The sequence below is a fragment of the Manacus candei genome, unplaced genomic scaffold (assembly GCF_025592945.1).
Source record: "Manacus candei isolate 608988 ecotype Guabito, Panama unplaced genomic scaffold, ASM2559294v1 h1tg000072l, whole genome shotgun sequence".
Taxonomy (NCBI): domain Eukaryota; kingdom Metazoa; phylum Chordata; class Aves; order Passeriformes; family Pipridae; genus Manacus; species Manacus candei.
Window position 1 is genome coordinate 1,013,301 of NW_026138120.1, and position 27,891 is coordinate 1,041,191.

General features: G+C 43.6%; 2 protein-coding genes and 1 long non-coding RNA gene across 11 annotated transcripts in view; 1 reads left to right on the forward strand and 2 right to left on the reverse strand.

Moving 5' to 3' along the window:
• NKIRAS1 (NFKB inhibitor interacting Ras like 1) lies at window positions 1-27,882 on the forward strand. 3 transcript variants are annotated; one of them, XM_051808433.1, is made up of 6 exons: window positions 1-43; window positions 1,008-1,102; window positions 1,791-1,917; window positions 9,301-9,542; window positions 12,378-12,470; window positions 27,561-27,882. In XM_051808433.1, the coding sequence occupies exons 3-6, from the start codon at window positions 1,824-1,826 to the stop codon at window positions 27,666-27,668; spliced, it is 537 nt and encodes a 178-aa protein (XP_051664393.1). In that variant the 5' UTR covers window positions 1-43; window positions 1,008-1,102; window positions 1,791-1,823; the 3' UTR covers window positions 27,669-27,882. The 3 variants fall into 3 exon arrangements, with proteins under 3 accessions (XP_051664393.1, XP_051664394.1, XP_051664395.1); XM_051808434.1 differs by lacking the exon at window positions 27,561-27,882 and adding an exon at window positions 12,765-15,450; XM_051808435.1 differs by lacking the exon at window positions 27,561-27,882 and adding an exon at window positions 14,486-15,450.
• On the reverse strand, window positions 2,369-9,338 carry LOC127480357 (uncharacterized). Its single transcript, XR_007907844.1, has 3 exons — window positions 9,264-9,338; window positions 8,882-8,992; window positions 2,369-4,378 (listed from the first exon to the last, which is right to left on the reverse strand). It is a non-coding gene; the product is annotated as an uncharacterized LOC127480357 (long non-coding RNA).
• Window positions 16,537-27,891, reverse strand: part of LOC127480348 (ubiquitin-conjugating enzyme E2 E1) — a 46,502-nt gene continuing 35,147 nt past the window's right edge. For all 7 annotated transcript variants that reach the window (XM_051808429.1, XM_051808428.1, XM_051808425.1 and 4 more), the window contains 3 exons: window positions 25,687-25,819; window positions 18,407-18,554; window positions 16,537-17,473 (listed from right to left, as the gene is read on the reverse strand). In XM_051808429.1, the coding sequence (XP_051664389.1) occupies window positions 17,376-17,473; window positions 18,407-18,554; window positions 25,687-25,819 (379 nt within the window). In that variant the 3' untranslated portion in view covers window positions 16,537-17,375. The remainder of the gene's footprint in view (window positions 17,474-18,406; window positions 18,555-25,686; window positions 25,820-27,891) is intronic.

Sequence of the window (27,891 nt, forward strand, 5' to 3'; positions counted from 1 at the left end):
TGGCCCGCACGGGTCAATGGGCCCGGCGCGAGGTTCTGCCCAGGTGTGCGCGCGCGCTCGGGGGCCGGGGGCGCGCTCGGGGGCTGAGGGCGGGGGCGCGTACCGGGGCCGGACCTGGGGCAGGGGCTCGGCGAAATGAGACATCCTCTGAAACACCCCCCACTCTCCCCCCCTGGTTAGGGATTGGGGGGGGCGGGACTTCCCTCAAAATCCTGAAAAGAAGCCTTAAAAAAAAAAATCTCTAAAATAATAATTAAAGAACTCATACGACTATGAGGAACGGCTGGGGTTTGTTTAGTCTCGAGAAGAAGAGGCTCAGCGGGGGCCTTATTGCTCTCTACAACTACCTGAAAGGAGATTGTAGTGAGGTGGGGTTCAGTGAGAGGACCAGAGGAAATGTCCTTAAGGTGAGATAGTGGAGATTCAGATTAGATATTAGAAAAAAAAAATCACTGTTAGGATGGTCAGGCATTGGAATGGTTTGCCCAGGGAGGTGATGGAGTCATCATCCCTGGAGGTATTTAAGAGGCATCTGGATCTGGATAATGTGGTTTAGGGGGTCACAGGGGTAGTGCTGGATTGATGGTTAGGCTGGATGGTCTTGAAGGCCTCTTCCAACCTTGATGATTCTATTCTATTCCAAATAATAAACCCTAAGGGCTGAAAAAGCCCTAAAACCAGCTCCAAAACCTTTTCAGTGGGGGGGTAAGGAGGAGGGCACCAGGGAGCCCCCAGAGCTGCAGCCCCCTCATGGTGAGCTTGAGCAGCCCAGGCTGGGGCCAAGGTTGTGACTTTACCCATCAATCTGCTACCATCCCTCCTGTGTGCAGTGTCACTGAGTGACCTGGTCTGATGGGTGGCATCCCTGCCTATGGCAGGGGGGCTAGAAGGAGAGGATCTTTAATCTCCCCTCTAACCCAAGCCATTCCATGTTTCTATGAGTTAGGCTTTCCCAGCCTGCAATTCCTTCCTGCCTGTGGCTGCAGGGTGACCTTTCTGTTTTTCAGTGTATGCTTTGCAGAGCACCCTGGCTTGTGAAGTGTTACCTGGTTAAACCGGAAGTGAAGCAGGACAACGCCAGCCCCTCCTGGTCCAAAAAAAGGTACTCTTCATCTCTCTCTGTGGCAAATGGCTGCAAACAACAAACTGAGTTCGGGCCTGCTGCCCTGCCATGGCTCACTGGCGGAGGGAACTGCCTCAGCTGCTGGACACCTCCTGCTAAAACCAGTCCCCACCCATCCAAACTGATGTAAAGCAGACTGCAAAAACCTGCTTCTGCATTTGCTTTCCATACTTCTGCCTTTAACACTCCTGTTTTGTAGGTCCTAGTCTATAAAAGCTATAAACTTTCTGTGGGTGAAATAAAAGGGAGGGAACCACCATTTTCTTGCATTTCCAGAACCATCCTGGTACCATCAGATACCATCAGGCCCACTGCAAAACCAGGCAGCCCAATAACACAGTGTTAGGCACATGCCAACAAACACAGCCCCTGCCCCCGGGGCCTTCCACACTTAATCACTCGCAGCCTCCCTGAGCCTGACAGGACAAGTGTCGAGGCTGCAGGCAGGCATCAGCACCACTGGCAGCAGCCTAAAAACCTTAAAAAATGGTGTGGGAGGAAACTCGAGTCCTAAAAATATCAGTCTCTGGCGAGCGCCTGGGAGGGAGCTGTGCCTCCGAGTCACCCGCTGCTTCGCGCTTTGCCTCTCGCTTTCCGTGGGCTCTGCTCCCGCCGGGAGCCGATCCCTGCCGCCCTGCCAGGCTAACAGCCTCCTGTGTCTGCACAGGGCTCGCCTGCCGACTCTGCTCCCTCGGGAAAGATGGGAAAGGGCTACAAAGTGGTGGTTTGTGGAATGGCCTCAGTGGGAAAGACTGCGATTTTGGAGCAGCTTCTCTATGGAAAGCATACTGTTGGTGAGACGTTTTTACTTTTGGGGGGAGGTTGTTTCCTTTTCCAGTGTTTTGTTCTGTGTGGGCCCCAAAACACCAGTAACTGAGGTGAAAGAGAACTGCACTGAAGTGAAGGAGAAAATTCATGCGGTTTTGTTGCATCTCTGGGCAGTTCTTGAAATTTATAGTCACTTACTGGCAGATTTTTAAAAGACCCTTGGAGAAGAACCCTTTCCGTGATGTTCCCAGTTATAAAACACGTGAATGTTCAAAAAGAAACAAACACAGAAAGTAGGTGATGTGCTTGCTGCCTATTTACATAAGAAATATCTCGTTCCCTGAAGGACGCCATAGATGCCTGAAAAATAAATAGATGTCACATGATGAGTGGAGACACTGTTTAGACTTTTGTTTCATCTTCTTAAAGCTTTATTTTGCTTGGTTTTGGCTAACATTTAATCAAAGCTCTGGCAAGAAAAACAGCTAAGCTTTAGGTTCCACATTCTGTGCTGAACTTTGAAGGCCAAGTGTCTCAGCTCTCAAAGAAATCCTCCTGTGGAAAATAGACTTGACAGTGGAGCAGGGGATGTTTGAGATTTGCTGTGCACAAAAGAAAGGGAACAAAGGCAAAACCGGCATGTTTCCCTCTGTTTCCACATGACTTGGCTTTGAGAGGAAGGGCAATGTTCATTAAGCTGACAAATTATTCCTGCCTCTCCCAGAAACAAGGGGTGGTGGCACCAGGGTTTTGACAGAAGATGCCTAGTCACTATGTATCTTTTTCTTGAGTTGTTAAATTAGACCTTGGTATAAGTTACTGCGTATACACCAGGATTTCTAGAATGGTGCTTTGCAGCACTGCACCTTTAAAATGCGTGGATGGGAGGAATTTGCTGGCAAAGCGTGATACAGAACTGCGTGCTAATACCCGTGTTTAAAAGGAGGATTTCCTCTAATGTTGCAGCAACATCTGTTTCCAGCATCCTACCGAGTGCTATGCACGTAGCCCCGTGTAGTTTTCAACGTGAAGGTTGCAAAACCTGGAGGCTGAAGGTTTTTCCCTGTGCTACCAACCTGCCTCTCCTCTGTGTTGGGCTGGGCGATTGTCAGGGACACCCGAGCAGCATGAGCAAGGCCACGTTACTTAAATCGTATTGCCTTGCATTAATTCCTGCCTCCTATTAGCAACCCAGGCAGGAAGGATATTCGGGTGTTGCTGATCAGAGGAGCTATTTATGGAGCCAGCCATGTACATGATTATACAACGTCATGGATACTGGCTGACATAACCGGAGGGAGACCTTGTGCCTGGGGTTTAGCTGTGGGTGTCCCTCTGTCGCTCCCAAATGCTCTGCTCCATCTTGGCCATTTAGAAATGCAGACCTCCACCCACCGCATCTTGAAAAGATCAGTTTTCCTTTCCTGCAGCTAGTCTCTTATTTTTTGGAATTATCAGAAAGAGAGGGAGCAGCTGGGGAGAAAGAAGAAGGTAATCTCCTGGTTTCTATGATTTTGGTCAAATCTTATTCCCAAGACATTCAGAGAAGGGGGCAAATAGTAGGGTCAAGATCAAGATGTGGAGAGGGCTCATTATGGAGCCACTGCAGCACCAAAGGATGAGAGACTGTGGCTCAGTAGTTTTGATGTCACTCGTGTGGGCCATCAGGTACATTTTGGGGGGTGGACTGGTAAATTGGTGGTTTTGGCAGTCCTCCTGAGTGGTCACCATCCTCCCTGCCTCTTCCTCAGTACATGGGCAGTTGTGGCAGAGGGTGCCTGAAGTATGGGCTGGTGAAAATGGTTCTCATAAGATCTTCAACTCTTCTTCCACTCTGTACTGATTTAGCCCTCAAACTGCAGAGGCAGGACACTACTGTGAGGGTCTCACTGAGCAAGGACAGAGTTTGAGGAATGGTGAGTCTTTGAGTGCTTCTTAGCTGAGCTGCTTTAAACTGCACAGACCCACTACTGGTGCTACCATTGCAGGGGTGGCCCTTCCAAGCTTGAAACATGATTACTGGGTCATGATGCTCATTTCCTAAAGCTTGCGAGCTCCAGAAAGCTGACATGTACATTCTGGCTTCTGGCCTTTTTGGCAGGAGGCAAAAAAGACTAGTGTGTTTGCTGAAAGCCTGTCTGTTCAGAGCCAACCAACAAGGCAGCTCATCGGGCATGGCAACATGGACACAAGCTGTTTCAAAACCTGTGCTTCCTGACTGACGTCAGGAGCAGCTCCGTGGCTGGTCTGAGGGCTGGGGAGCCGTGGGGAGGACTGCTGAGCCAATGCATGGAGTCTTTCCATTTTGATGGCATGCACATCCTCCTCCCAAGTGACAAGAGGCATGCCTGAACTTAGTTGGAGGCTCAGAGCACAAGGTCTGGTGCCATTCTCTGAAGTGTCACAGCCATTGACACGAGAGGTTCCTCCTGGCTGTAAATCAACCATGTGTCTATGTCAGTGCTCATGTGCCTCCTGTTGACTTTCCTGTAAAAAGAGTGGAGACACAGCTGCTGTCAGAGAAGTGATTGGAGTCCTTGGAGGTTTAACGCTGCTATGTAAAGCCCTTGGCTTTGAGCCCATGCTCCTGGCTGTGTGCTCGGTGATGTTGCTGTGAACCCAGTTGCACTGTGTTTCTTTACCTAGAAAAATGTGCAACTTTAAGTCTCCCTGGCTTGTCACCGATGAAGTCCCAAAGTGTCACTGTTGCTCACATGGTCAGCAGCTAACACTCTTGCAAAGGCACTAGGATTACTTGAGGTCAAAGAGGAAAAAGTACTCAGGAGGGAGGAATAACTCTGTAGCATGTGAGCAACAATGTGTGGTACTGGATATTGTGCTAGGCTTTAAACTGCAAGAGAAACTGTTTGCCTTGTGCCCCAGGATGGGAAGAGAGAGGGCAAAAAGATGGGAGATGCTCTCGGAGCCACATAAAATAATGTTATTGCATGGCAGACTCTCTTGCTAAACTAATACAAGGAATCAGAAGAAAACCTAAAAGGAGATGTTTGAAATGGGTGCAGATTTAGCTTTGCGTCATGTAGAGACTATATTGCCATAGGTCAGGACGAATAGTTGTTAAGAATTGCACGTATGTGTATGATACCTATAAATGCACAGCAGTGTGCCCAGGGGGCCAAGAAGGCCAATGGCATCCTGGCTTGTGTCAGAAATAGTGTGGCCAGCAGCACCAGGGCAGTGATTGTCGCCCTGTACTTGGCACTGATGAGGCCACAACTCAAATCCTGTGTTCAGTTTTCGGCCCCTCACAACAAGAAGGACATTGAGGTGATGGAGTGGGTCCAGAGAAGGACAACAGAGCTGGTGAAGGGTCTGGAGCACAAGTCTCATGAGGAGCAACTGAGGGTTGTTTAGCCTGGAGAAAAGGAGGCTTAGGGGGAACTTTATCACTCTCTACAACTTCATGAAAGGAGGTTGGAGCAGGTGGGAGTTGGGTCTCTCCCAAGTAACAAGCAACAAGACAAGAGGAAATGGCCTCAATTAATGCCAGGGGAGGTTTAGATTTGATATTAGGAAAAATTTCTTCACTAAAAGGGTGGTCAGGCATTGGAACAGGCTGCCCAGGGAAGTGATGGAATCACCATCCCTGGAAGTGTTCAAAAAACACATAGGCGTGGCACTTGGGGACACGATTTAGTAGTGGGCTTAGCAATGCTGGGTTAACAGTTGGACTTGATCATCTTAGAGGTAGAAGATTGTCCCACTAAATACCTGTGGTATGTGGCACTGCTTGGCCTGACCTCTCTTGACTAGACTAACAGGAGAGTTGTTGCCTTAACTTTGGCATGGGACATATCTGTAAAAAGGATAGTTATTTTTCCTTAAACAGTGTCCCTGTTCAGTGATGGTGCAGAAAGGAGTCTTCCTTCTGCTTTTACCTCAAAACCTATGGTAAAGCTTATCAGCTCAACAGAAGGAGATGAGAGCTCTTCCTATAGAACATTTATCTCTGCCTCCTGGCTGTGTAAATAGCTGGTATGGCCAGGTTATTCACAAGCAGCTACTTCAGATCCTCTTACTAAATAGGAATGAAAACACCATATATTACTGTGGTAGAACCCATAATGAGAGAATTTGCCTCACTTGGTCGAGCTGGAGGGATTGGGGTTTTGGCTTATACAGATCATAAGATGTGGAGGCTAATTAACCTAATTATGCATTCATAGAATCATAGAATGGTTTGGGTTAGAAGGGACCTTAAAGATCATCTCCTTCCAATTCCCTTTCCATGGCCAGAGACACCTTTTTACATATTTGCTTCTTAAATTAAAACTACCTCATGATAGAGGTGCAGTCAGCTTTGCATTTTAGAAAGATGAAAATAGAGCTGAATGTATGCAACCGAGGGTCACAACTTGGCTACTTGTTAGCAGCTAAATCTAAATAGACCAGCTCCTTCTGAGATCTGCTCAGCTCTTCTCTGAGTCAGGGATCCTCTGATAGACTGTCATTTGAGACCTAAGTAAGCAAAGCCCCTTATCCTGCAGTTTGCAAACATAAGAAATAGCAGGCTTTAGAAGCTCTTTGCTGAATTCCTCCAGAAAAAGGGAAAAAGAGATTACATAGATCTTCAAAAATGCTTAAGAAGACTCAAAATTTGCACTGCATTATGTTCAAGATTCAATTGTGAACTTATGAAATTCCATCCATCTTGAAATTTTGATTTACTTTTGTATTTACAATATATCTGCCATGCCAGGTCTGAGTGTGCAGTATTCATTAGTATATTGAGCCTTTTCTTTACCTCATTGGGAAACCACAGAGGTTTGAACACCATCCAATTTATGACTGAGGCTTCCCCTTGCAGTTCCTCTGTGTCAGCAGTTGGTAACATAGACAAAGACCCTTCTGCCTCTCCTAAGATTTGCACCAGCTAAGTAGACCTTGGAGAATGGCATCACTCCTGTCTATTCCTCCTTCCCCTTCCTAACTTTTTTATACCTTTAGTTTTCAAAGAAAGCATGAGATTGTGCACTGTCTTGTCAGTTCCCCTTCACCCCTGTAACTTCTGAACCCGAAAGGTGGCTCACTGTAGTGCTCTCCTCCAAAGAAAATCTACTCAAGCTGGCAGCAGTCTGCAGGGCGGTAACTTCCCAGCACAAGCTGCTCTTGCCCACCCAGGTAGCAAAGGTGGGAGTGTGCCTGGGGATGCCAGTGAAGGAAAGGAGAACCAGGGTTCTTGTGGCAGGGAGGATTGGATGGTGCCAGCACCTTTCTAGGACACTGACACAATTGGTCTTAAAACAACTTGCCTGGACCATATTTGAATGGATACCAGGAAAGTGTTTGAATGGGACGGTACTAACAAGAAGTGTAAATATCATTGTCAGTAAGATGTGGATAATACGTGGTCTGGGCTTTACAAGCAAGGCCTTGAATAAGGTGGCACAGGTATTTCTAAAAATTATCTGTGTTTACTTAGGAAATTACTTGCATATACTGCCTCCCCCAGTGCACATTTCACCTCTGGAATCTGATACTGGTACATAAATTCCAACTCCCTCCTAAGAGGCCCCCCTATTTCATATCAAAATTTGTTGTTCTATTCTGCTGAGTTAAATCCCAGATCTTAAATTCTCCTCTTCATTTTCAAATAGGATGTTAAAGACACAATTTTCACTGCTGCTTTTAATGCCATTGGGAAGAGATTGCCACAGGATAACGTGGATATATTAGATGTCATTGAATTACAGTGCAGCATTTAGATGACAAAAAACTGTACAACATTATTCATTGCTTTCTAAAAAGAAAACTTAGGTACTTATGGTTCATTCCTTCTTGCCAAAGCTGTATTTACTGATTTCCTTGACCTGTCTGTACAATGCAATGAGGCAGAACAAGAACATAGTGCTATGTCTATACAACAGTGCTATATCCAGAAAGGGCTCCATTACTACCTCAGTCTTTAAAAATACCCCTATAACACATTCTACAACCATACAGAATGCGTTTGTGCTTCCTTTTTTTATTAACCTTTGTTTTGATCTTCTGTTCTTAGTTTTGCTCCCACACATTAGTAGGCTATATTTGGAGGCGAGATAAATTAAATCATTGGAAACCTAATAAGAGTTTAATCTATAAAGACTGCGCAGAGAGGGGCAAAAAGAACAGCTTGTGCCACTTTCCTGCACAGGAATGCTGCATACATCATGGGAAACCATCAGCGTGGGTGGAATGCTTTAGCTTCTTTGTCAATGTGAAGTATTTTGAATAGTGTCATTGAATATAGCAAAATCCTTATTTTCACAGGCCAGATAATCCCTCGTGTTTCCTTAAACAATGCACTAAAATGGTCCCTTTTTGGCAGACAAAGAGAGTAATGCAGGACTCATTACTGTAGCCCTGCAACAGCAAACAATTGTATATAGGAGTGCAGTGGAGGCAAAAACATGGATTGCAGAGGGTATATATGAATATTTAAAATCAACTCTGAAAGGGGCCCAGCTACACTATACATAGGATGTTTGGACCTGTAGCCTTATGCACCTGCATCCAGGAGAAACACAAAGCTAAGGTGATTTATGTGTTTCTGGGTTTGTCTTGGGAAAAAAAATCGTTTAAATTAATTCAAAGCAAGCTGCCTTGAATTACCTCACATTTACTAGGAGTAGAGGAGGAGGGAAGGAGGGCCAGTATGCAGACAGTCACCATGGAACAGGTGATACACATATCAAAGCTTATTACATTGTGCATGCTCTTACCTTGCAGTAAATGAACTTGCTCCTATTAGCAAATCTGAGTCATTTTAAATCCCTAAGGGATGGAAAAAGCTCACTGTGCATTTGAGTAAATAGAATATGCAACTTTTTTTGTATGCAAACATCCCCTTCCCTTTCTGGCTTGGTTTCACTTGTTAGTTAGATGTACCACCAATGCACATTCATTCCCAGAATTATTCCTTTGGCTGCTGCTTCTGCAGTGTGACCCAGCTCATTATGCAGCAAAGAAGTAGGCTTATGATGTTAGTACTTGCTATCTGGTGTTTCTCAGCTGTTCTTCCAAAAGGGTATGTTTGGGCAGGCCCTTTTGCAGCATGTTTGGCACAGAACTGCTACACTGGGTGGTTGGAGTTTGGAAAACCTGGAGGGAGAACACACATCTTATCCTGTTCTGAATGTGCATGTTGTATAGATTAATTTTACAGGCATAATCATGTGCTTATATATTAGGTGGTTGTATTTACAGTGATGCTAGTGGAAACAGCTAGTGTGGTCATCTATGAATACAACCCTCCATGGGAATACCAGGAAAGGCTGACTCCAGGTCAAGTCACACAAGAAAACATGCACTGAAAGCTGTTATGGGGTAAAATTCTGCTGTCCTGCAAATAATTATTATAGTGGTGCTTTACCTATAGCAGTTGAACTTTCCTGCTTGTTTTCAAACAGGCTTAGAAGAGGGTGCCACAATGGAAGACGTGTATTTGGCATCGGTGGAGACAGACCGAGGCGTGAAGGAACAGTTACGGCTTTATGACACCAGAGGTCTGCAGGAGGGTGTAGAATTGCCTAAACACTATTTCTCTGTTGCTGATGGCTTTGTTCTGGTGTATGCTGTGACCAGCCTTGAAGCCTTCCAAAGAGTTGAACTGCTCAAAAAGGAGATCGATGTCTTTAGGGACAAAAAGGAGGTAAATGCATGGTTGGCTAAATGCTGTATCAGTGATAGGAAGTTAAGATGGCAAAGAATAGATTTTGTTTCTGTAAAACTCACATACAAAGGAAAACGAATGTACCCACAGCCTTGGGCAACCCAGCAAAAGGAAGCTTTCTCATGGTGGAGAAGTCTCATTCACATGCCATGCAGGTCATTCAAAAGAATGCTTTTTGTTTTCCCTTCCTTATTTCCTCTAATAGAGCTAAAATTCAGTCAGCTGAATGCACCAGCCAGGACACTTATGACTAATAAAACATATGGTCTACAGCAGTGCAGCTCATATGTTTTCTTAGATATTGTACAGGGGAAGTCAAGTGCATGGAATAATATAGCGAAGGGCATTATCTTTGTTTGTTTTGTATTCATGTACTTGATGGCTTGCAAACTAGTGTAATTGACAATGGGTCTCCCAGACATTAGTCAATTGGCAAAGCAGCTTTAATGTATTTTAACAACCATATTGAATCAATTCAATTGTGTGAAATGACTGCTCTATTTTCCCTTAGAAAGCAGCTAGTGTTTTCAGCTGACAGTGTTCCAGCTTAGCTAAACAAATATAACTTGCATGTGGCATTAGCATTATGGCTTTTCCTGCAATATCTTTATATTCTCAAGTAGTTTTCTCTGCTAAAAGTCTTTGGCCTACAGCTTTCCAAATGCCTGTTTTATGCTGTTTGGGGAAAAAAAAAGTGCATGAAGAATTAATTGGATAATGGTAGGGAGAGACTTTCCAAGAATGTTACTTGTTTTGTACTGACAGCACACAGGGTGGTAGAGGAAGGCAGGCTCAAGTTTGACAGCAGAACAAATGTGCAGTCACAGGAGAGGTATGTTAGCTGGTAGGGCTGGTGTGAGCTGCAGACTGTCACGTATATCAGGGATACAGGAGTCAATCATAAGTCCCCTGCAGGGCAAGGAAAGGTGGACAAGCAGGAAATTTTTCCCAGGTGCTGTGTTTTGTGAGGGCCCTGATTTGTTACTCTACAGCATGTTGTAATGAGGAGAGGGAGTCACAGCTCCAACAGGATCTGCATCCTGCTGTTCTGTGTTACCTGTCAGAACTTCTCTCTCATTGCATGTAGGTATTTTAGAAAACAGACAGTTTGCTTATCCTTTTGTGATTTTGACTGAGGATAACGTAGTCAATAGAGTGGTGCCCACAATAAAATGGATAAATTAGTTTCATTCCTATGATTTCTAATCCATATAAAGTAGGCTTTGAAGCACAGAAGGTGAAATCAGGAGTCCTATCTTAAGATAGCTGGTAATCAGTGGATTAATTATTCTATGACTTAAACTTTGGGCTCTGATAGAATGAATCCTTAACTGAATTAGGAATGTATGTGCTTCTGAGCTGGTAGAACTTCAACTTGTTGAGCGGCACAGTCCTCTGTTGTGTGGTAGATGACAGAAAGCACTGATGGCTGGTTCCTTGTCTCTGCTGCTGGTAGGGGTTCTCCAGCACGCTTAAAGTCTGGCCAAATTTTACACTACATAGAGGTTGTGTCTGTTATACTGACAGGGCTTACCCATAGATAAATTCAGTTGGAGCATGTGATAAATGCACATGAAGGTTATAGCTTCTTTCAAAGCCTTCACAGAGGGGAAAAAAAACCCCAAACAGCATTTTTTCAAACACCCTGGACTGCTGTAGAAAAGAAAGGAACCTCACAGACCTCACAGGAACAGGACAAACGGCTCTAGCTGGAAAGAAACAGAAGACATCCTGGCGTTAGCCTGATGAACAGGAAAGAGCAAGCAGGTGTGGCCACAGCAAAACCAACAAATCATCAGTAAGAGAGGACTTTATGACTTGATCTCTGTCAAACCACTAGTGTAGAGATGAGACCAGAGTCTGACTGAGGACCTTGAACTGTACATGTAGGCATGGTTTCCCCTAAGAGCTGATGCTGGTAAAACATTTTTAGACAATGGTTAGCTTAAAATAAGGAGGAGCAGTAACTTCACATGTCCAGCACTACTTTCAGCACTTCCTAGAACTGAAATACTGGGAAGGCTGCATATACCTACTGGGCTCAGCCACCCTGTACTGTCTCAGTCATACAGAAGTCACTTGGTGGATCCTTACAGCTATGAATCTGACTTGATACCACTGTGCTGCTCTACTTGGCTAATAACCAGCTGCTCTTGAAACTGCTTCCCAGAGGACAGTGCTGGTGCTTATCTGCCCCTTTCAGCAGACTGTCCCTGCTTCGGTCCCTCTGGTGGCTCTTGGTGCCTGGGGCGGGACAGCCAGCGGGCCGGGCTGGGAGAGGGGCCCAGCAGCCCAGCCTGCCTGGGCCACTGGCACGGTTGGCTTTATTTATATTGTGGGCTGGGGCTTGGAAAAGAAACAAACAGGGCAAAATCCACAGCTGTGGGGTCCAGGCTTTCTCTGCTGCCGTGCATTTTTTCATCTCTCAAGCATCTGCTGCTCTGACCTACTCAGATGTCATGCTCTTATCATTTGCCTAGGACAGCTCAATTGCCAAGTAAGTGGAGAATCAGGCTGTTTAACTTTGGATCTCTCTGGTATTGTTTCCCTTCCAAGCAATTGGTGGGGGGAGCAGGGTGGGGAGAAGGGGGAAGTCCTGCATATCCTATGATGAAAACAAGCTCCCAACCCACAAGTAGATGAGGCTAATTCAAATCCCAGACCCTGATCTTCCAATCTACATGCAACTTACCTTGTGCCAGGGCTAAGTTAAAGGACAGGTCTGAACTGTGTAGCTACTTGCCTGCTGTTTAAAAGGATTGTGACAGGTGGATGGTTTTGGTATAAAGCTCACCCTTCTTGTTTGGTTTGCAGGTAACAGTTATTGTCTTGGGAAACAAAACTGACCTCCTGGACCAAAGGCAAGTGGAAACAGAAGCAGCACAGCAATGGGCAAGGGCTGAGAAGGTGAGACTGTGGGAAGTGACTGTGACAGATCGAAAAACACTGCTTGAACCCTTCACCTTCTTAGCTAGCAAACTGTCCCAGTCCCAGAACAAATCAACATTTCCCTTGCCTGGAAGGAAGAGCAAAGGGAATAACTGTGATAACTAGGCTAGCCTAGTATTGTCTCCTGCTGCCAGGTCACAGTCTAAGTCCTTTTTGTGCCATTTGCTTCTTGCAGTTTCACTTAAAGCAATAATCTCATTCAGCAATAAAATCAGCAAGATTATAGCTAAGAGGTATCCTTTCTTCTCACAGACTTGGCTTGAAAAAGTCGCTGGTGGTAAAAACCTAAAAAAGCTCTTCATGAGAGCAGTTATCTTGCAACAAGGGTTATGAAGACAGAAGGGATAGATGGACACCTCTCTGTCAGGGGCTTTTACTATGCCTGGATGCAGCCATGTTGAGGGACAAATCAACAAGCTTACCATTAAGCAATGGCCTTGCAGATCTGTAGCCTCTAGTCACAAATAGTATTAGCTGCAATAAAGCAATTTGGAGAGACAGTATGTTTGAAATGGCAGTAGTTCTTTTACCTTGACCTTAAATAGGGCCAAAAAGCATACTGATGCTGCAGAAGGCTGAGGTCAGTGTCTTGTTGCAGGAGAAGGGTATGGGGAAGGAGAAATGATTACCAGATTTAGCCACTGATATTATGCTAGTGTCTGGAAGGAAAAAAAACCAACAAAATCATACAAAAACACCCCTCACATCTTCTGGGAAATACTAGACCAGATCTACCCTGACATGAAGCTCATCAGCAAAGTCTGGCAATCAGTGCTTCCAGCTCAAGAACTCATTTGCACAAACCAGAAAAGCTCTCAGAGCACTCCTTAATTTAACTGCAACCCGACGGACAAGATAGCTGTATGTGGGTTTGTTCCAGCATGTCCAGTACAAATCAGTCACAGTCACATAGGTGATAATTGTACTGAGAAATTATACAGAGCAATTTTGTATGCAGGAGGTACTGCCTGGGCTCTGCTTAGTGCATTGCATAACACTCCCACCCGGCTGCTCAGCCAAGCTGCAGCAATCCACCCCCTGTACGAAGCTACAGGCCAGATAATAACTGGTACAAAGTGCTGTACTGCTCTGCGAGAGTGGGCTAGGGAGTGTAGGGGGCTGCCTTTTGGGACTATCCTCATGGAAAACACCCAGAAATACCTGTACCAAAATGGGTTTGGACTTATTATACTGCACATTGTCCAGCAGCAGGAGCACAACTGGATGTGCTGTGTTGACTCAGTGCTGGTAAAGGTAAACCTGTGGTGCAGGAATCTGCTGTCCTAGGTCAGCCTGTCAGTAAAGTTAACAAAAGGGGATATATATAGAGGGACAGAATGAGCAACTGTTCCCAGAGACAGTGGCCAGTTTTTGGCATCTTAACAACCTCCTGTACTAAAAGATGCTACCTTTTCTTTATATTTGAAGACAAGAGCAGGGAGAGGGAGTGAACCTAAATACCCAGTTCCTGCATTTTTCACTGCTGTTTTGAACAAATACTGAGAATTCCACTGTGAATCAGCAAAACCACAAGCAATATTTGCAGTGTCATATCATAACTGCTAAATAGTGTGCTTAATGATCACAATTAAGCTTATAGTATTGCTCTTCCTGAATACTGGTTAATAAAGTCTGTCAGCATTACTGATGTCAGAGCAGCAGTACACTTCACTAAAAACGAAGCAGGTATCCCTACCATTATAATAAAGGTAGACGAAACTGTTTATGTGCTTTGCTCAATATGGTTTGGATTGCTGTGGCCAAGGAGTAAGATAAGAGAGCAATTATGAATGAGCAAGCTCCTGCACTGCCCTGCTAGAAACATACAATTGTTTCCATTGCAACACTGCAGCTGAGTAAGCACTACAGCATGACCTCCTCCAACCTGGCTAGTAATAGTCATTGTCCCCAGTGATTCTGCAGGACAACACCCACTACTCACTCATTTCCTACTGAACACACGTGTACTCCAGGCTTCTCCCTGCCCAGAAGACTCCATATCTGCCTGCACGCTTGGGAAGTAGAGGTGACTTCAGAGCAGCAGCGGTTCACCTCCTTGCTGCAACCTCTTACCAAGGAATGGGTCACGTTCCCCTTCTTCAGCTCTGCAGAATCCTTCTTCTAGAAGGGACTTGAATCAGCTTTGGATGAATCAAAATATGTGAAGACATCTACTAACATCACATCATCACTGAAGCTCACTCTTGAGCAAAGGGAGTACAGGTTGACAAGTCAGAATTAACTTAAAACGTGTGGAGATGGAAGGAATGGAGATGACTGGTTCCTGTCCAGCTCTGCACGCCGCAGACTCAGTGCCAATTCTACTGCCAAGACTGATGTCACCTGTAGGCTGCCAGAGCTGTGCAGTGGAAGTGTAGCTTGCTTACCTGCTCCCCTGGACTTCCTGGACTTGACAATATTTTAAGACAAGCAAGACAAAAAGGATCTTCCAAGTGACTAAGGCCATTTTTTCAAATAGGTTATGTAAAGGCAAACACGTTATCTTTGATCTGGTTAATTCACTAGAAATGAGTTTAGATCATTCAATGCATTCACATAAAAAACTACCACCCACTGTTTTCTTTCATAAGCTTACTCTGATGCTTTTTAAGCACTCAAATAATCTATTCTAAATACCATAGTATTTTATTGACAAGCTATGGCAAACATAGTGTCTCCTCTGCAAACAATGTACATACAGTGGCTGGTACTGAGTGAAAATGAAACTTGCTGTAGTACAGTTTTGCATAGGGTTAATAAGTAAAGTACAGAGTAGTTTAAAGGGCAGAACACATATTCTGTTCTTACTGTTCCACTGACTCAAACCCTGTTCTAGGTCACTGGGATCACTTACCTTCTGCAAAGCTAGAGTCCCTTCATGAGCTAATGGGGAAAAATTGTTAAAAAGAAGAAAAATAAATTAGTAAATTGTACTATCTTTCTCTGTTCTTCTTAAACCTCTATCCTGCTGAATACCCACTGTACAGATCAGTCACCCTCACCAGCTACAACAGTTAATTTGGCATGTCCTGGTAGCACAAAGCAAGAAGCTGGCAAAAACCTACTGAGATTTAACCATTTACATCTTTACTCAGTAAAGGAGAGGAGAGAAAGATGACCAGAGATGCTCCTGGTGTGATGAAGCTATATACCAAACAGCCAAACAGCTGAGGGGACTCATACACCTAAACATACACTGTGTCAAAAGACTGCAGTTCAGCTAATGAGGCTAAGGCACTACTACCCACAGCCACCCAGCAAAGAAAAGGGCACCTCTAATTAACAGCTTACTTTGGAGCAAGTTAGATTGGCTCTGTATCTAGATAGGAAGAGAAGTATGTAAATAAAATATATATGGAATTTATTTTAAAGTAGCAACCCAAATCTGAGAGTGCAGATGGCCATGTGGCACCCAGAAGAATTTCACAAGGTGAAGTACTCGCCATGTGAAAATGAATCTGCTTCCGGCCTTTACCTTAAGGGAGTGGTCTGAGATGCCATATCCACAACTAACTGCCCTGTTGCTACACACCTCAATGTAAACACCATGTCTCTAGGAGATAATCTTTATAGGTAGTTAAAAGATCTACAGATTAAGTCTCCTTTACAGTGTCTCCTGCTAGCTTACCAGGACACGATTCCTTCTCCTCTTCCAAGTCCAAAGACCACTCCATCAGAAAAGCATCAAGATATTTTTTTCTTCCTTTTACCTCCTGCCTCTTTCCCTTCTAGATTGCTTACACTTTTCCAGTTGTACTTTCACAAAACATGCCACTCCTGAAGAGGCAATGCTAAAAAGTAACTATCATGGATTCTGTGGTATGTTACCTCCTCATGGCCATGTCCCTGCACAACACTTAGACAGTGAACAGCTGCGAAGGTCTTACGCTGTCATTCATTGTATGGTTGTCTAGAACTGTGTTCCCAAAATAGCAGCAGTCAGTACACTCACCTGCAGATCTCCCTTGCCTTAACCATACTGTAATCATCAAAGAGCACTGGGAGACACCATTCTGGCAAAATGGGAAAGCAAGGGACTAAGCAGAAATATTTTCTTTTTTTTTTTTTTAAACATCTTTTTATTAGCACAGTAACAAATGCAGACTTAAGTAGCCCACAACATACAACCAATCCACTGAGTGACTCCTATTCCACACCTTACAGTTAAACAGCTTAAGGTATTTCACTACAGGTTACCATAAATCCTGATTAAACCCTTTATTCTTTTCACAAAGATAGATTGGCTTATAAAATAATACATTAACTACTTCTCCTTTCATATATGAGGCCATATATCCACCTCTCCATATCACAGATCATGAGATGACAGTCTTTAAAAAGGATTTGTTAAATACCAATGTGACCTCCCATAGGGGAAAACAATGCTGACATCTTTTTACAAAACAAAACCCCCAAAACAAAACCAACCCAGAACAAAATAAATCCCCCAAACCCAAAACAAACAAAAAGCAAAAACAGTGTGTAGAGTCTTGAAAGGACTTTTACATAAACGTCAACCTATGTACCTGTACAAAATTAAGCTGTTTTAATCTTTTACATATTGCAAGCAAACTGAAAACCAAAGAAGTCTAAGAAGTTTACATTCTTCTCGGTACTATATGTGAGCTAATATTGCTGAACTAATTACAGTCTTAAAGTATGCTATTCCCAATCCTAGCTGTCTACTGTAGCAAGATACCTTAAGTTACAACAACAAAATCTTAGGAAATAAAAGACTGAATAAAATCTGTTATAGAAATACCCTACTCTTTACCAGCACCCTCCCTCCTCCCACCCCTTCAAATTCATAAGCAGCTCTTTCCATCACAGACGAATAATGTAAGAGTTTGACGAAAATCCAATTTATGTAGCGTATCTTTTGGTCCATTGTCTGGCCATTCTGTCATGCTCTGCTCTGTTAGTCATATACTGAGTGGCAATGCTTCCAACCAGGGGGTCAGCTGAAAAGGAAATACACTGCTTATTTTAGACAAGTTACCAAATAAAAACTTTAAAATAAAGCTGAACTGTGAATTTAATACAAGGTAAAGTTCACTGTAACAATCTAAACATACTGAATTGATGGTCTGTATCCTCCCTGATTTTGTGTATTTATGGTGATGTACTAATCTATAACTCAATAGAGTGAAATGTCAACAAAGTTTTAAGGAGTTTAAGAGACAATAATCAGTCATAATTTGCATTACTGATAACTTTCACCAATTCATGCATTTCAGGTTTATTTTATTCCCTCTAAAAGCATTGCTAAATGTCTTTGTATCAATATAAACCTGCCTTCTAGGAAAGATCAGATCTCAAGAAGAGGTTCCAATAAGTTCAGCATATATAACACAGTGTGAAATCTGGTGTTTCTCTGATTTTCAGATATATAAAAATACAACCTGTAAAATTGACTTTGAAAACCAAGACACATTCCTTGGTGTGGATAGTGGGTGGGTTAGAGCAGCTGTGACAATTACTTGTGGTATAGTTGGTCACTGGTTTTAAATGGATGATGGAAAGTAAGAGGCTAATCCCCTGTTTTCAGAACTGTGTTTGTGGCTCTCCCAGTTCCATTACTGAATCACTGTGACCCTACAGACCAGCAAAGAGTGTTCAACCCTTACCCAAACCCAGGGTGGGTTTGGAAGAGGAAGAAGTTTTCATGTGCACGAGGAGGACCGCTGCTTTCCTCTTGGGTCAGCCTGAGGAGCTGTGAACAGCAGGCTGTTTGGGCAGCTTTTCTGGCTGCCCTGGAGAGGGAAACCTGCTGCTCTGGAGGCTGGAGCCATGCTGGCTGAAGCCATCAGGGTGAGATGAGGGCCATGTAATATTTGGATGCCAGGAGAGGTGCAAGGTGGCAGGCAGCCTGCATGGCCATGCAGGGAACTTACCTGGGTTGCAGTCTGTGAGGAGGGAGCAGATGGAGAGAAGAACTTTAGAAATGGTTAATGCTGGACTCCAGTTGTCTTTTAAAATGTCCAGGCAGATGACGCCTTGGCTGTTAATGTTACAGTGGTAGATCCTTGTCCGGAATGTTACCTGCAAGAGAGGGTTATGAGCACCCGTACCGCAGGGACAGGCGGTACAACGTGAGAGAGCGAAGCAGCGGCCCCGGGCTGACCCACCGCCGAGCTCCCCGGGCCGCCGCCGCCCTCTCGCGGTGGAAACCAAAAAGAGCCTGATTTAAATTAAAAATGAGTAACAGTCTCAGGAGCCAACTTCCACGGCCATCGCAAAACCCAGTATGTGGGGGGGGTTAATTTTTTTTTAATTACCTTTTGTGTTTTTGCTCGCAGTGGCAAAGGGGCCCAGGGCTTTAACACCTGCATTTTTCTCCTGCTGGGCTCCCAAGGACTTGTAAAATCCCCCAGACAGGCCAGGGCACTTGGAATCACAGCTTTCATCACTTTTAAGAGCTCAGCGATAGGGTAAATTAGTTGGATTCTCCTATTTTCAAATCTGGGAGACGTGACTGAGCGAGACAGCTTGCCACAGAAGTTACCCGAAAGCGAAACAAAAGCACCATGAGCCAGCTTCAGAAGAACACAATGTGACCCGTAGAGAGGCCTTACTCTGACTTACTGCATGAACAGCAACAACAAATTTGGTGGAACTTACATGGATTAGGATTATGTGGATGAATAAAGGCTGGTGGGTTCATGCCCTAAATCCTCAAAATTTGTCAGCTATCCACACCCACACCCGCAAATTTTATGGTTTGTTTAAAGGTCATGGGGGTATTTACAAAACACACTTGGTAAGCCTGCGGGGTAACAAGAACACACTAGTGCTTCACCTCGACATGAGACCAGCCCACACATAAAACTTGCCAGTCAACCTTCATTTTTTCTACTGCCTTTCTGATGCAAAAATTTTGCCTGTGACCCTCGCTCTCACCGGTATGGGAAGCAGACACAGGGTGAGGTGACACAGCTACAAAACCCTGGTGCCCGCCGTGTCCCTGTGCACTGAATCCATGCAGTGTTATCAAGAATGCTCCCAATGCACAGAGCACACTGGCTATTTCTGGATTTGCAAAAGCGGTTACTTGTCACACAGGAGACACCCACACTGCACACTTTGTTTCTTGTGAGCTTCCTGGATTTTGGATTAAAACAGGAAGCGAAGGAAACCCCGAATCCCTGCACGTTAGCACATTATGGGTGGGAATAGCAAAATGACTGAAAGAGAGCAGAGATGTGTCATCCTCCCACACCTTCTGCAACAAGCTGCCACTCCAAAACCAAGAACCCCTGCTGCTTTCTACCTAGGGAACCTTAGAGGCATAATAGCAGACAAGAAACCAAAGTGACCTTTGTTTCCCAGATCATCTAATCTTCAGAGGAAAAGCACTAATTACTCCCTACAGTCATGTGGAAGTCCACGTGCATCAGCCTGAGCAGAGGGCGGACCTGCCTCTGCGGTACTTGCCCCAACCCACACTGTTCAGGGCAAACCAGAAGTTTGTGGCATTTGCAGTTGCTGGTGACGGCTCTGCCCTGGGTTGCCAAGCAGCCTCAGCCCAGCCCCAGTGCTTGCTCAGTGTTTCTCTACTTGACCTGCATCCTTGGTCTCCTTCCAAGAAGACTCTAAATGTAAACGAAGTAAGAATTTTGACAGATTAAACACTTCCAGAAGGGGAAGCATGGAGTATTTCCAAGTAGATACAATAAGGACCAAATTACCAGAGGTCAACAGTTCTAATCTGTAAAGACAGAAAGTTGTTAATCCTGATGCTCAGCACAAAAGCTGAATACTCTGTAGGCAGTCTCTCAGTCCAGTTGACTGATAACTGAGAGCAAAACATGAATCCTGTTTGCCTTTAAAAGTAAGACTTACTTTTTAATTATTATTCATGAAGGAGGGGAAAGCAAAAATAAAAGAAGGGACTCCCATATATTGGCAGAACATGCTGGTTCTTTAACACACCGTAAGATATAATTCTTAAGGGATATATCCATGGCACCAAAAGCAGTTTTCTCCAGCTAGAGGAGCTCTACCAAAACACTGTGGGAAAAATCTAAATTTGTTTTCACTTAAAGCAGCAAGTCAGAACTGGGATCGTGTTAGAAACATGTAGTCCAGCTGTTTGCCATTTACAATTTTTGCTGATGGTACAAAAGTCAGCAATGCAGGGAACCCAAATGGAGCTGGAAGAGGGTGAGAAATTGGAGGCCCTCTTGAAAACAAACAAAAATATTTAAAGTAAATGTTCATTACACCTTAAAGGGGAAAAAAGTCATATAAACCTAGCAGATTAAGACCAAAATCAAAAGAAACTGAGCTACTTAGAAGGTAGTAAAGAGAACAGCATGTAGAATAGCAGAAAAATATAGTGCAACTGAACAATCCTTTGGAAATGTCCCACCTGAGATTACATTAATGCAGTAACTACAAAGAGTTAAGCACAGCTTTTGAAAAGACATAAAAGAAGCTATTCTCGACCTTACCCTGAAGTGATAGCAGAGGTTAATTTACACAAGTAGCAGAATAGGAGTGGGTAGAAGGAAGTGGTTAGAGGTTATTAATACAAATGATCAAAGCACACACACCAGGTCAACACAAGCTACTGTTTTCACCTCAGTAAATGAAATCTAATCCAACTATAATATAACTCTTGGGAAAATGTCCATTGTAATAGTACAAGTACTGAACTCTTAAATTCTAATTATACTTGTTTATTGGATTCTCCTAAATCCAGGCCCACCCAGCACGTGCCCAATTCAATTGCTATCTCAGACATAGGCAAAACCAGAACACCACACAAAATGAGAAAACATAAAAAGTAGAGAACAGATTAACACTAAAATCTTCAAAGTGGTATATGGAATGCTCAATACATGCAAAAGAACTCCATTATACATATTTAGGACATGAAAGAGAGTATCTGTCCCTGTATCAGATTTCTCCCACTGAAGTTCCTTGTATTATGCAATGTATTTCCAAGTCAAATTTTAAGACCTTTCATTTCTCCACCCTCAAGTTACAGTAGTGCAGTCCCTCTTTATATCCTTCCAGGAATCTGTTAATATCACCTTCAGCACAGTCCTCTGACTCTCCAAAAATGTTTGTACCAACATACTGAATCAAACTCTCAGCTGGAGCTAGACCCAGTCCTCAAAGGCTGCACCTTTATCACACATTCTAGGATGCTCATCAGCCACACAGCAGTTGTCAACAGTGGTTACACCTCAACACCTTCTCTCGTGCATATTCCTAAGGGCTTGGAAGCCTGCCAGGATGACCATTTTCATCTTGCTTTATTTAAGAAAGTAGATCCTTTAATGACATTTCATTTTCAGGTTGTGAAATGTGTTTAACTACAGGCACTTCACCACCGGGCAGCCCACAGGAGGAACTGTCCTCAAAGACTCAAGGAGGCAGTAGAGGTTTTATTCCACTGATTTTACAAGGCTTACCAAGGAAGATTCAAGTGAAACTAGTCCTCTTTCTTTAGAGAGTTTAATCTTTTCAGAGCTTTTAGGCTTTTAAAATTACATTCTTTCAGGCTTTTAAAATGACATTCTACTCTATTCTAAAATTACTGCTCTGCTAGTGCTTATCATCGAAGTCATACACTGGGTTTTGTTTCAACCAGCTGTTTCTTTATTTTTTGCCCTAAAAGACATATAAAGGAGGGCTATGGTAATTAGATTAGCCTAGCACTTCAAGATGACCCACAAACAGTATTTACTGGTCACTACAAGGGACAATCTGAAAACAACAAAATAGCAGGACTAAAGCAAGAGCAATAGGATAATTATATTTTCCACATTACCATTTATTAACACTAGTGTAGATGTTAACACAGAAGCAGCGAAGAAAGGCTCTTTGTTTAAACCTGAAGTACTCATGTAGCACAAGTATCTTCTATTAGAGCATCACTATGCTTTCTCCTATATCCCATCTCAATGTGACTGAAGCTATATTTTATTTCCATACATATAGGTGGTTTGTAAACCAACTTGGACTTTGCTAGATGAAAGACTCCATTTAAATGAGACTGCTACAATACAGTGAATGGCCACTAAACTAGTCTTTTAAAGCCTCATTAAGTGGTGCTTGTTTGTTTTTTTAATCCCACCCTTCTTTTCATCTGGGTGAGGGTTTAGATCCAAAGATAAAGAGATTCCTGTCAGAAGCACAGAGCAGAAAGCACGGCTGAGCTTGTATGACATAACTGTATATTTAGTTCTGCATCAGGGAACTCGGCATATAAGGCTGTCTCCATATCGCCAGTAGTTACAATATGGTCCTGTAAGAGATCCTACCTGACCCTCAAGGCAGAATGTGGGCACTCAGAGAGCAAAGGCTGCAGCTCTGCCTGGGGTGTCTGCACTGTCTGCAGTGGCAGATGCTTCCATCCCGATGCAGCTGCTGAAGGCAGAGGCTGCAGTGCACACCTCAGGCTCAAGGCAGTGCTGAGACCTTTCTCCTGGGGCAGGACAGGCAGCAGATCTGCCTGCAAAAGGTGTGCCCAGGTGAAGGACCTCCTGCAGCAGGTGGTTGAGCTGTAGGAGGTAGTGAGAAGGCTGTGTGGCATCAGGGCTGCTGAGCAGGAGTTGGACAGCTGGTTCCAGGCTCAGTCTGCAGTGGACCCACAGTGGGCAGCCAAGCAGCCAGAAGCATTCCCATCAGCACACAGGGAAGGGAGGGGGGCCAATAATGCAGAAGAATGAAGCTTGCCACAGCAAGGACCTGCAGAAGGAAGAGACTTCCCCTCAAAGCCTGACGTGCCTCTGCAGAATTGCTTTGCTGCTCTGAGATTGGAGAGGAAAGACCCATGACATCAGGAAAGACATGGAACCGGGTAAGGGAGCCCCATCCACTCCCTGCGTAACAACCAGCGCAACTAAGAGAAGGCATCAGGTGCCAGTAGTAGGAGAGTCTTTGAAGAGGTGCAGAGGCACCCGTGTGCAGACCTGATGTACTCTCTAGAGAGATGTGCTGCTCACCAGAGGCTCATAACAGGGATGTCACAGACAGGCTTCCAGGCCCTGTACAGTCCACTGGCCATCGCCCACTGCTGCTGTTTCACCTGGGCACCAGTGATACAGCCAGGAGCAGCCTTGGCAGTGTCAAGAAGGATTACAGAGCCCTGGGAGCAACAGGAAAGAACTGGTTAGTTTTTTTATCAGTCCTCCTGGTCAAAGGGAAAGGGTTCAAAAGGGCCAGTTGCATCTGGCGAATCAACAAATGGTTACAGGAGTGATGCTCCAGCTGGGTGTTTGGCTACTCAGACCATGGGACTTGCTTTGAGAAACCTTGTCTGCTGGGCACTGATGGGGTCCACCTGCCAGAGAAGGCAAAGAGACCTGAACAAGTAGCTCCTGGACAAGCTCAAACACACAAAACTCAAGAAGTTTAAGAAGGTCATGTGCAAGGTCCTGTAACTGTCTTGGGGCAATCTCAAGCACTCGTGAGACCCCATCTAGAGTACTGCATCTAGCTCTGGGGCCCCCAACATGAGAAGCATGTGAACCTGTTGGAGTGAATCCAGAGGAGGGCCATGAAGACAATCAAGAGCGCTGAAGCACCTCTCCTATGAAGACAGGCTGAGAGAGTTGGGTTTTTTCAGCCTGGAGAAGGCTACATGGAGACCTTAGAGCAGCCTTCCAGTACCTAAAGAGGGCCTAAAAGAGAGCTGGAGAGGGACTTTTTATAAGGGTAGAGAAAGGGAGTGACAGTTTTAAAATTAAAAAGGTACATTTAGATTCGATACTGGGAGGAATATCTTTACTGTGAGGGTGGTGAGGCACTGGAACAGGTTGCCCAGAGAAGCTGTGGATGCTCCATCCCTGTAAGTGTTCAAGGCCATGTTGGATGGAGCTTTGAGCAACCTGGTTTAGTGGAAGACATCCCTTCCCATGGCAAGGAGGCTGGAATTAGATGATCTTTAAGGTCCCTTCCAACCCAAACCATTTCATGATTCTGCAATGAGTCTGGATAAGCCTGGGGTGATAAATGCTTCTGACCTGCGGCACAGAAAGCAAAGGTGTAACAAAGCACACATGGGAATGAAAAAGCTTCCTCTTTAAATGCGTACTGGGCTCATGACATAATAAACTGCATATAGTTGGTTGGACAATAAATTATTCAATGCAAACTAATGAAAAAAAAAAGAGAAACTATTCTAAACTAAATTAAGTTCTAACCCAAGAGAACCATCCGTGATGCCAGAGAATCTCCAAAAAGGGATAGACAGATGTCAGTAGGAAAGCACTAGACATGCCCCAAGGTAGACCATGATGCTTGTGAATCAGAGTCCTATCTTAGGGGTGGAATTTAAGGTCCTGTTGATACTATCAGAAACCCTCAAGTTATGCTAGGAAAAACAGTAAAAAAAGTTTCTTTAATTTGGCAAGCTTGTATTGATTTGTCTTGCATGACCAATTAGTATTGTCTCTGCTGAGATGGACTGATGGCCTGAACTATGACAAATCCTTTCTACTGCAGACTAGACCAAAGTCTGAAGATGGGGCAGTTGTCGGCATTTATCTCATGAATCAAACAACTTTTAAGCAGAAAGTTAAACATGTACATAAATGCTTTCAGATACAAGGCAAACACTGAGTGTATACACAACCACCTCTTCTGGTAACCTAACACTCTTCCCATGGCCAAGTATTGGAACCACAAGATAACATTCACTTCCACTGGTATTTGCCTTATAACACTGGAACACAAACACACGGGAAGGTAAGAGCTTCACAAATATAATACACCTACAGAAAGTTTGTTACTGTACAAATAGGTGAACAAGTGTCCAACTAAACGGACTAATTAAATATTACCTTAGTGGCCAAAACACACGTAACTTATGCTTACAGTACCCAAGTGGTTTGAGAAACAAGTATTTGTAGCCTTTCTCCTCTCCTCAAATTTATTTACTTCTTAATTTCCCAGTCCTGTCCCAATGCTTGCACTAATTGCTTTGGACCTCTTATGAATAGAAGTAGAGAAAAAAGAAAACAAGGTCCAAAATAACGATCAAGAGGACTTGAAAAGCTGTTAACATTAGCTAATAGAAACCTGTGTAATGTTTGAAATGGGCTTAAGTTTGTTCTTAAAAAGAATGGCTTCCAAATGGACTGCATTCCATTAACACTGCATTTTACTCAACGGTCAGTTGAGCATTCATGACTTAAGGCATCAGCTACAGGTCTCTTACCTTTGGAGGCTTGAAAGGATATTCTGGTGTAAATGTGATGTCAAGGAAGAAAACACCTCCCTCATAGACTGAACCTGGAGGTCCTAGAATAGTTGATCTCCATTCATAGATGTTGTCACCTTTGGGGCCAGCACTAAGAGATAAAAAACAAAATTGTTTAGGAATATGATTACAGCTCAAATAAATATGACTTCTTACATTCCTCAAGTATGATATGGAAAAAAGTTTTCAGTGTTACTCTTCATACACAACCTGAAGTAGAGACAGGGATTAAAAGTAGATTGAATACTTCCAAAATCTCAAAGATCTTACCTGGACTTATCAGTGTTCCCCACTGCTTAGCAAAGCAAAGAAACTAGGGATGGGGCATAGTTTCCAGTCTCTCTCTCCTGGCCTTTATAAGAGTAGCATTGCCCAGAACTACTCCCAAACATACTACACTATCAACACAACAGAAGAATTAAGTTTCAAGGAACAATTTCCCACTGTATTTCAGAAATGGCTCTTCCTTCTCAGTCTTGATAAAACTGTACCACGTTAAAGACCATACTAAATAAATTAAGGACTTATGTTAATTTCCTTTATCTTGTGTGTTCTTTAAAATTAAAATATATTCCTGCATTATTGCTAAACCAAGGCTCACAGTATAATTGAAGAAGAACACATAATGATGCTCTTAAATTTCTGAATTTTCTACACTTTTATCATTTTGCTACACTGATTTCTAAAATGAGGCTACGTGAACCTAACCCCATTGATATTATTTGCATTGTGGAACAGCTTTTGTAAGGGAATTAAAACAGCACTTTCTCAAATCAGCTTTGTCTAACTCTAGATTCTCCCTAACCTGCCAGCAGCTCACTACGAGTGGTACAAACTAAAGGTGTTGCAGAACTCAAACGTCTGCTTGTGGAAAATTAGTTTTACTGAGATCCTCAGACACCTGTATTCTGCAGTGTGCCATATGTCACGTAAGTACAGCTCAACCAATAAAGCCATTAATGGTTTAGGACTCCATTGCTGCCTCTTTCATTCTGTGCTGCTATGGTAGTATTTTATCTTTAAGACGCAAGAACTGAAAACTCCCTTTGCATACAGGGAGGTGCTGACACAGCCTTTTCCATCATGGGTGTACCATGGCTTTGGAAACCTCTTCTCCCCTTGTTCTGAAGGGAATGGATCTTAACATTCCTAATATAATGAAAACCAGCCTTGGTCTTCTTTCCCCATTCTTTTAATAAAGCTACTATAAGACAGAAGGATAAAACCAGGCTCTCTTTATAATATAACAATCATGGAGCAGTATTACTTGGGAGGGAAGGCAATCCAGTAAATTCAATATATACATGACAATATGCATTTGATTAAGGTGCAGGGAACCGGAGTAATCGCTAAGTGTTAGTAACAATGTTACAAATAGAAATACGATTGTGAAAACATAAATTGTCAAAGCAACTTCAGTAATCAGAGACATGATTTTTTTCCCCTGCTCTTCACAGTACTGGTGAACATGTTCTTGACAGTAGGGGAATCGGGAGGGAGAAAGGGAATTAATTCTGTTAGCATACTTAAAATTTTATTTTCAGATTAGACTAATAATAAAATTTCACAATATGCTGGTGCTAGGTAATTCAACAATAGTGAAGCTATAACTAAAAGCATGCTTCCAGGGGCAGGAAAGCATGTAAGAAAGCAGTAAAGGGAGACAGATTCTCTGTAAAGTGATGCACCAGCCACGAGGGAAAGATTTTTCTCCCCAGAACATGAAACCTTGTGCAGCTCAAGATCAGTACTAAATTAAAGTAAAAGCCATTCTATCCTGAACACTTCTGGCATCCCACTCCACCTTAATGACTTGTCCCTGTCCTATGCAGGTCTATATATTTGGACACTCAGTACTCTCCAGCTACCACTTGTGCATTAGACTGGAAGAGTGTTGTATTTCGACAGGAAGCTCTGCCTCTGGAAAGACACCAACTTAACTGTGCAAACTTACTGAAAAGGACTCTCTGGGGCACACTCAGCCACCACTCCAAGGAATCACCTCTTTATATATACATTAACAACCTACTGACATGCTGTCATTACTGCAAGTTGCACCAGAGATCATCCTCCCCTCCCTCCCCTAAAGATGGAGCTACCGAGTGGGAACAGGTACTTGAGCTTTGTTAGCACCGATTTACTGTTGGAATTTTCATCATGAGA

Excerpts from the sequence above, each read along its gene's own strand:
- NKIRAS1 (XM_051808433.1), top strand. The coding sequence starts at position 1,824 with ATGGGAAAGGGCTACAAAGTGGTGGTTTGTGGAATGGCCTCAGTGGGA. Across the intron at positions 1,918-9,300 it reads CTATGGAAAGCATACTGTTG|GCTTAGAAGAGGGTGCCACA; the intron begins GTGAGACGTTTT and ends GTTTTCAAACAG. Across the intron at positions 12,471-27,560 it reads AATGGGCAAGGGCTGAGAAG|GTCTATATATTTGGACACTC; the intron begins GTGAGACTGTGG and ends TGTCCTATGCAG.